The sequence below is a fragment of the Myzus persicae genome, unplaced genomic scaffold (genome assembly GCF_001856785.1).
Source record: "Myzus persicae strain clone G006 unplaced genomic scaffold, MPER_G0061.0, whole genome shotgun sequence".
NCBI lineage: Eukaryota > Metazoa > Arthropoda > Insecta > Hemiptera > Aphididae > Myzus > Myzus persicae.
In genome coordinates this window covers 226,370-235,631 of record NW_019104178.1, presented here as the reverse complement: position 1 = coordinate 235,631, position 9,262 = coordinate 226,370, and the positions used below count along the sequence as shown (strand labels likewise).

At 28.9% G+C, this 9,262-nt stretch overlaps 1 protein-coding gene across 2 annotated transcripts; it reads right to left on the bottom strand.

Moving 5' to 3' along the window:
• Nucleotides 1-1,255: 1,255 nt before the first annotated feature.
• LOC111039661 (pancreatic triacylglycerol lipase-like) lies at nt 1,256-8,290 on the bottom strand. 2 transcript variants are annotated; one of them, XR_002605120.1, is made up of 7 exons: nt 8,113-8,290; nt 6,532-6,661; nt 6,319-6,458; nt 5,862-6,119; nt 4,132-4,326; nt 2,950-3,114; nt 1,256-2,392 (listed from the first exon to the last, which is right to left on the bottom strand). XR_002605120.1 is itself a non-coding variant. In XM_022323256.1 (7 exons), exons 1-7 carry the CDS (start codon nt 8,129-8,131, stop codon nt 2,296-2,298), a joined length of 1,023 nt encoding a protein of 340 aa, XP_022178948.1. In that variant the 5' UTR covers nt 8,132-8,290; the 3' UTR covers nt 1,256-2,295. The 2 variants fall into 2 exon arrangements, 1 of the variants encoding a protein (XP_022178948.1); XM_022323256.1 differs by having other exon boundaries at nt 2,950-3,133.
• Between the last annotated feature and the right edge of the window lie 972 nt (nt 8,291-9,262).

Here is a 9,262-nt window from a genome sequence, read left to right as displayed (position 1 = left end):
CTAAGGTGAAACGTCAAGTATAAGATGGAGATTTGTTCAAAAAAACTATAAAAACTCCTTTAAAATTGTATTAGGTACATTCAGTCAGCTGTACTCAAGAGCGCCGAACTCATATATCATGTGAAGCACTTCTTAAATTTAGATGACTGGTAAGTTGCTGTAGGTGGGTGAGTTGGTGGTTGCATGAAAATTTTAGATTTCACTTCACATACAATTTTAGATTTCGTCGCTACTTATCCCAAAAACAACATAATATTATGCTTATGAAATAATAAATTAAAAATAATCTGACTACAAAATAGTTAAGTATAGTAATTTACAATGGAGAGATCACATTCATTTATTGCTAAAAGAAAAACATACAAAAATGTCAATGTGGTCTTCGAGAAACGGAGATATATTTTATACAAAAATCGAATTAAAATAGTGTGCAATGCATTGATTGAAGTCCTCACTTACATACAGCACAATTGCACGAAATGATGCAAGCAAAACAATAATCGCAAACATTTGAAAATCACCTAGAATTTTGTTTTAAGATTACTGTGTTAAGACTTAAGACCATCCTGTACGAATAACTGAAAGTGTTAAACAGAAAAAAATCAAACAAATGTTCTGCTGCAGTCGTCGCTTTTATAGTAAAGAAAATACAAAACCAATAAACCAGAATACGATACCAGCCATATTTTAACCAATATTAAGGTAAGTAAATCCTCCACTCAAATTTAATTTCCAAGGGGTACATTGGTCAAAATATTTTGAATAGCCTCCCTATAATAGATCTGCGTTGTTTGAATTACAATGTATTTGAAATTAATGTAACTACTCGACTTATACGTAGAACAAACTGCAGAATATTATACGCCTATATTGCTCTAATTTGATAATTTATTACACTTAGACTCACCCCTTACTATAATTTATGTTCATATGTAATATTATGTATTTGTCTGTGCATAATGTATTTATATTTGTTTAAATTTGTGTTTTCCTGCTAAACTGGTAATTTTTAATGTATTTATGTAAATTCGTTTGTTAATTATACTAGATAAGACTTCGTGGCCTTGCTCAGCGGGGCCCATTATCGTTCTATATTATGGTATGGCGGTATTGACTTATAAGTTATTATAAACTAGTAATATATTATAATAGTTATATATAAATAAATAATTATCGTAAACTCTATACGTTTTATTTTTCGTTACAATTAGTTAAAATTATTAATGATAATTAATAATACATAATTAAAAACTATAATACTTACTACCTATGTACCAATAAAAAAAAATTGCTATGAGCAATACAATTAGTGTTTTATAAAAGAACCCCCATAATATGCTGACTGATCGTTTCCACTGAGAATCTAAAGTATAGGATATTATCTATCTCAGTATTTGTGTGGTAATATAAACTATAAAGCACTGGTAAAACCATTGGGGGGGGGGGGGGACTACTGGCGTGGTAAAGAGCCGGGCATCATGTATTTGGAAGAATTACCTTTTTACCCACATAATGAAAGTAATGTGTTTGGGCAATTTTTTAAAATTCGCCTCTACATAAACCTCCAAAACCGTCGTATGTTTCGATGCTTACTCTTTTTTCTTCGACATTTGATTTTACCTTAACAAGAGCAATAAGTTAATTAAAATGTTTAGATTATATCCATAAGCTATATTCAAATAATCATACTTTTTGTTACATAATATTAATATTATAATCTTTATAATTGAAATGTTCATATTAAAATATAATCCCTAAGTTCAGACTCAAAACCATCGTTAAATCCTAAACCTCTATATCCCTTCATCTTGTTTTTTTTTCCGTCCACCAGTCATATCCAACTATGGTTATTCTAACACCAAGTATTGTACAACTACCTATATACTCAAGAAAATAACTATCGTAGTTTTCCATAAAGGCCTTTGAGTGAAAAATGTGGAATATTTTCGAAATACTGTGAAAGTATATTGAAAGTACTTATCTATAAAATATTATATTTGTTAACTATAACCATTAAATGCCATCGATTCGTGTTGTCCACTGTATTTAAATGTTTATTTATGTTAACACTTTAATTATTTTGGCACTTCGATTAGTCCCGACTACTCCCAACTACTGATTTTAATAATGATTTAAAAAAAATTAATAATTATAACACGATTATAGCTATTATTTTATAGTAATTATTGTATAGGTACATCATACTTTCAATAATAAATTATATAATTTACTTCTGTTTTGATAGGTAGGTACTTGTTCATCGTCCATAATGCACTTATTGTTTAGTTATTATAATTAAGAAAACCATTTCATTATATATGAGTAAAATTTATTTCTTCCTTGAGCGTAAGGTGGGCTATCGTTGGTTAAGAAGTTGTATATTCCTTTAGTGCTAAAAATTAAAATTAATAAAAACATAAGCTGTATAATACAAATTGGTTATTATAATTAATTAGTTTTTACCAAAGATATGTGACTCATTTACACGAAAATAATAGTTAGTATAACACCAGTTTCATGTACAAAGGTGATAATAATTAAAGGGACATATTTGTTGATATATATGTATACTATAATTGACTCGAAGAGACTCAGAATATAAATGGTACATATATTAATGTAACAATATTATTATATAATGTTATAGGATACAAAAAGTGATCTCTAATACCCCGGTAAAATGTATTTTATTAAATAGAAGGTACTCATATAATTATTATCATTCTTAATCTCCAGTAAATGCAACTATGAAATAATCGGCTTTTGATAATGGTTATTAATTATCTAATCGTTTATGCCAATTATCAATATATTTTACCATAATAGTCTGGTATACCAATTCTAAGTGTTTAATATCTGTTAATTGAAATTTAAGCTCCATAGTATTTCAACAGTTGCAGTAGGTGTGATACTACTACTATCGTCGTATAGTTCAAAATCAATACTTACCGTCGGTCAAGATATTCTCCAACCAATACTTTAGTTCCCGAAAAACTACTAAACTGTCCCAATAATGAGAGCTGGTTTAAGGTGCTTGAAGTCGTCGCATAAAATCCAGACATGCCCATTCCGTGGTAAATCGACTCTGCGTAGAATTTATATGCTCTCTCGTGACTACAAAAGTACCAATACTCTGACGAAAGCAAATTTTCACAAAACAATATATTTTAACACTTTAGGTATTATCGTGATTATGATGATTATGATGTTGTTTTTAATCATAAATCGTTTAAATTATTTACAAGGAAGTATAGAATCCATTATATTATGTATAGAAATTTATCTTAATCGAACAACTCTGTAAAATATTATAACCTTGTTTTTTTTTCCTCGTGTCAAACAAAATATGAAATCAATTTTCTGTGGACTGAATACACTTTTATGCTATAGAGTATAGAGTTATCCTAGTATGTAAGACTCACATACAAAACTTGATCTAGTTTAATTATTGGTCTAAAGTTTTTTTTTTCTACAGTTTTATTTCCCCCGTTTTACTCATATTATGTTCCTTTAATCTCATCATTATCCCGATCGTGGTTTGATGGATACGTACACTTAAATCAAACAGCGTACAGTTTATATATTATATACTTTACGACGCTATGTGCATATTATATAACTTAGATCCTAATCACATTCTTCTTTAAAGTATTATATTTCCATAAATCTTCAGCTTGCTGTTTCCGGGCCTCCTAGTGTTATTAATAATTACTGTAACTTGAATATATCATAACCCTTTTTACTGCACATCTTGAAACCACAACAAAATATTATGCATCATAATTCTCTTCATAAACTGGAATTTGAGAAATGTATTAAATATATCGATGGTACTTTTATTATATTTAGATATCTTAATATTTAATTTCTAGTATTGATAAGGAGATATCGGACCATTTTATGGGTATTATCAATCAACAGTCACACATTTTTATATACGAAATAATATTGTAGGGTCACTAATTTGTCCACTCAATTGTTTTCACAGCCTGCTAAATTAACTCAATTTTTTACTCTCAGATAGTTGTAATTAAATCATGAAACAGTTCGGAAAAAAAGAATGAGTTTTCATCGACTAATTATATCGAATAAAACCATGTATGAATCCATTAAATAGCATGCAATACTCACTATTATACTTGTTAGCACTAGTCCTATCACACCCTGGCTGTGTGATTCCACCATTAGCGTAAAAATCAACTGTACCAATTGGCAACATTTGTCCGAGACCACCGCAATTAGTATGTATGATGTCAACCATGGTCGCACTTTCTGCGTCCAGTAAGTTCCACAACATTTCAAAATGAGGTAGTGCTGGATCAAGGCCTGTTCGTCAAATAAATCCTGAGATGATCGGTTTCATAACGACTCAGTTTTCGTAATCGAGAGTCGTATATACCAATACATATTTTTATTATTACTATATTAACTTAATATTATTAGTATATATATTATGTATAATATTATCATACTATGTAGGTATTTACACTCAGAGTGGTTCACCAATCATGTTCACCTTCATTTTATGATGAGTTAAACATAATATTATATTTGAGCTTGAATTTTATGAATTCGTAACTTTTTATCGTATTATTTTTAAATACTTAGATTTTACAAGTTGGATATAAGCGGAATAAAGCAAGAACTCGAAAACTATTCATTTGAATTTCGATTAAGACACATTAACATTTTTAATAAGACCATCTGATTTAATATGTACACCAAATAAAGACAATTGCCATAAAAAAAATATATTAAAGAACTTATTATCGACTCAGGATCAGTCCCAAATTAAAGCAAGTGTAAACGCACCATCGTGCTCCAATATGAAAGGGTGTCGCCCGATTGTGGCCCAAACTAACCTTTTTACCTTTTCACGTATCCCAATTTCGGTCCGTACACATTAGGTAGGAAACTACCTATACAGTAGTTATCAAAACTAAATAAATATCCCAATTGCGTTCGATACTTATTTTGACAAAAATATATAACTATCGTATGCACGATTACCACGATCAGCAATATTCGCCTTGGTAATTTCCAGTCCATTAAAGATAAAAAAAATCAGATAAAATGTAAGATGCAAGTGGTGGAACATATCATAAATTTATTCATAATATAAATTTCGATTTCATAAGTTACTAGCAAATGAAATATAAAAATGTTGTTGTACAAATAAAAATTGTAAAAGTGTTGTTAAAAGATGCAATAAAGAAATTTGAATAATCCAAATTCATATATTTATGATAATAATCATAAACAAGACATTGTATTTGAGTTGCATAATATACAAATATGTCTAATACAAAATGCTTAATTTTATTTTGTGAACCAATGTGTGTTTGGACAGGCCGCAATCGGGATAGGTATACTTATATTTGGGATAAAATACGACTACCTGTATTCGGGCCGCATTCGGGCAACTCCGATATGAAACATGACCTCCAAAATTAAAGGATCCGTCAACCCACAGGTTCAATGTATAATTCTTCACAGCCCCTTTTTATTGAATAAATATATTTCGTCAAAAATATTTTTAAATTTGTTAAACAACTGTTTTTATAGTAATTGTTGGATAGATGAGTGATGATAATACTATAAACAATGAATCTTTCAAATAAACATAAACTATTCTTCAATAGCAGACGGAATACTTCTTAAATGGCATACATATCTAAGTATAGGTATTTGAAAATATAAACATAAAATACACTTAAAAATTCCAAAAATAAGAGTGAATAAATTTAAATTTAAAAGATCGAATGCGAATGAGCGTACTTGGCGAGGTACCCCGTGTATATTTTTTCGAACCGTATGATTAACGATCGTGAACCTTTGTGGTTGGCGTAATTTTCTCTTACCTGTAACCCTGTTTAGGATTTTCCCTTTCTCCTTTAACAGTTTCCCCACGAGACCAGCGGCTTGACCTCCCAAGCTGAATCCAATGGCGTGTACGTACACGAATTGATCATATTCATCGAGGATCGCCACGAGGAATTGTGTTATACATTTGGCGATTATTGGAAGATTTTGAACAGCGACGGAATAACACTTCAATGATGTCGCGATAGGGAAATAATCTATCGTTATTATGTTATACTCTGCCTGTGAGAAATAAGCTGAAAAAATTATGTTATGTTTTTAGATTAATCATTGAATGCTCTTCGGTCACTACAACTATCTAATTAAAAGTATACAACTGACTTTAAATGTCGTACGGGGATTATTTAAAACAGTGTACGTGATTTAGTCATTGATGAACACAATATTCTCAATTTTCGGTAATATGATGAACTTGACTCATGGCATGAAACTCACCGTCTCTAAGTATAGTGTTAAAATCATCGTCTTTCGATCCTTTGATTCCATGTATCAGTATTTTTAAATCAAAAGTCGTCGCAAACTCAATATTTTTGATTGAGTCTTCCGTAATCTCAACAGGGTCATTTTTAGTTTTACTTTGAAAATAAAAAAATTAAAATAACATGTTAAACTTTACTTGTGTTAAGTATGATCGATAAACTTACGTACTTTGTATATAAATATAACTTAATATGCTCGTTAGGGCAGTTGTCAGTCGCTTGAATACATAGATTTCTTTTACTACTTTCGGTGGATCTGCATGTGACGATAACGAACCATAGAGTTAAACCTAAAAAAACTGTTTTTGTTTTTCGTAAATTTTTGTTTTATTTGTTTATTTAAATTCGGTGAATCATTAGTACTCTATACCTATGCAATCTACATACCATTATATCGTGATGAAGTGTACTTGAAGTTAATGTTATGTTATTAAAAAAAAAAAAAAATAGTGGTGATATAACAATAAAATACAATAATATTTACAAATTGTTTATACAGCGTTAAAAAAAAACAAATAAATAAATATAACAAGCATTTACACACTCATAAGCATCGTATATAATATACAGTCAATTCTCAATAATATTCGATTATTTGATAATTTAAAACTTTCAGTGATTCGAAGCAAAGCTTGATCCCATGCAAATCACATGATAATTCGAATTTAAATAACGCATTTGAGTACACTCAGTAATTCGGAGTAACTTTGAAGGAAAGAAGTTCATCATTTTACAAATAACGCAACTTTTCAATTCAGCCAGTGGTCCTTGCCAAAGATTTTAAGGCTTTGTTTAATCTCAAAAAAGTATTGACCGAGATAAACTAAGCTTAACTTACTAAAAAAGAATATCACGGTTTTTGATTACAAAAAAAGTAATTCTATTCTGTATTCCTTATAATATAGTTTTTACTCGCGTTTTTATATAGTTTAATATTTTGGAATTACTAGTCCCAAAAATGTGTTGTTGTTTTTATAAATACCTAGGTACAGTTGTAAAAATGTATATAATTATGTCATATTTAAGATAATTATATTATAATACCTAGTAATTTAATATGTAATCAATTATAACAATCCTATAAATAAACAAACAAAAAAATATTCTTTTTTGGTGAGCTAGAAAAAAAAGAAACATGTGAAAGCTACCTTTTAGCTAGGTACCTGGGTATAAGGATTGAAAAATAAACTATAAACACCCTCTAAGTCATCAGAAATTAAAACAGTCCAGTAGTAAGCGTAGTTATATAACGTTGGATAAACCAACGAGGGATAAAAATATAGTGATAACATATCAAAACTATCATATAAAACTATTATATCCGATCATTTATATTATTATATTATGAAAAAGCTGTGCCAACCATTTACATAGAAGCATAAGTACTAATTTATACTACTTTGCTATTTTAAGTATTTTATAATATTATGCAATCTATGTAGATTCAAAAATCTCGAAGAAAAAGTCATTAGAGTTTTTCCCAATTTTTCCAATTTCCCTGGAAAATGTTCCCATTTTTCTTTCGGTAAACACCTTATTTGGAATTTTATATACATAAAAAAGAAAAAAATCGGTCAATTAAAAATATATCACATTTTTCATAAATCTTGTTATTCAAAGTTTTACATAAGCCCCTCCCAAATTAAACCATCGAAAGTCAACTGCTTGTAATAATTTATGAGCATTAATACTGATTAGTGATTACACTCATTATAATATTATCTACTAAAATTAATACTGTCATGATTACCTTTTTTCAAAGCCGGCATAATTTCTCGGGTACTAAAACAGTACTAGTGTTATAGTAGAAGTATATTCGTGAAAATATTTTACCTTTCAGAAGACAAATAGACTTAACATTAACTTGTAAGTTGTACAACAAATAGCTACTGATAGGTTTGGTGATGTACTGATGAATATAACGAAAATACTCGACAACACGTAGTGTATGTAGGTGCATCTATAATATAAAACTATTTAAATTTCACACGTGCTCAACCATACAATTTTTATAATATTAAGTGATTTAAAACAATTGTTTAAAAAGTTCATCATTTGTATAGAGTGTTACACCAAGCACACTCAGCGGAATTCTCAAATACTTAATTTTTTTAAAAATTCAGAGTTTTGGAATTTTTAAAGATATTAAAAATTACATTTTTCACATACATCCTTAATTTTTTCACCATATTAAACCGCAAGGAGTGTGTCGTGTAGTAGTAAGTACAACATAATTTTTCTCAAATACATAACTCGCTTCTTCAGCAGATTTTTAAGCAGATCTTTTTAAATGTCAATGCATCACCTTGATCAATATTCAAATGAAAAGTTTCTGAATTATTATTCTCAGGCAATTATTACAATTTTTACAAATTATAAAATGTTAATAAATCAATAATAAATATTAAACGCTAAAATCATCATAGTTCACATATCTTTTACGCTTAAAAATTAATTATAGGCTGTTATTTTAAGTATTTTCAATTGTAATATATAAATAATATGCTTTATAATTCATAATTTGTAATTTATATTATAATAAACGTATGGGGCGAAAAGGCTAGGTGAAAACATATTCTGGTGTAAAAAAAAAAAATAAAAAAAAAAGATAAACGCAATTAAAATACTACGCATTAAAACTGTTATTCGGTATTTTAAAATGAACAAATCATCATATAATCGAAAAACAACAGGAAGCCATTAAAATTCCCAGACAGACGCTCATTAAAAAATATATCCATATTTGGGCACAAATGAAATTAATCGCTGATAAGATATCAAACAACAACAACACGTTATGACTCACTCAAAAGCCTATCAAATCATATTAATTACCTTTTCTGGTAAACACCTTCGGTTCCCGCATAAACGATCGAGCAACAACATGTTATTGCGTAATC

Excerpts from the sequence above, each read along its gene's own strand:
- LOC111039661 (XM_022323256.1), bottom strand. Across the intron at positions 6,459-6,531 it reads AAGTTATATTTATATACAAA|TAAAACTAAAAATGACCCTG; the intron begins GTACGTAAGTTT and ends TTATTTTCAAAG. Across the intron at positions 4,327-5,861 it reads AATCCTAAACAGGGTTACAG|GCCTTGATCCAGCACTACCT; the intron begins GTAAGAGAAAAT and ends TTTGACGAACAG.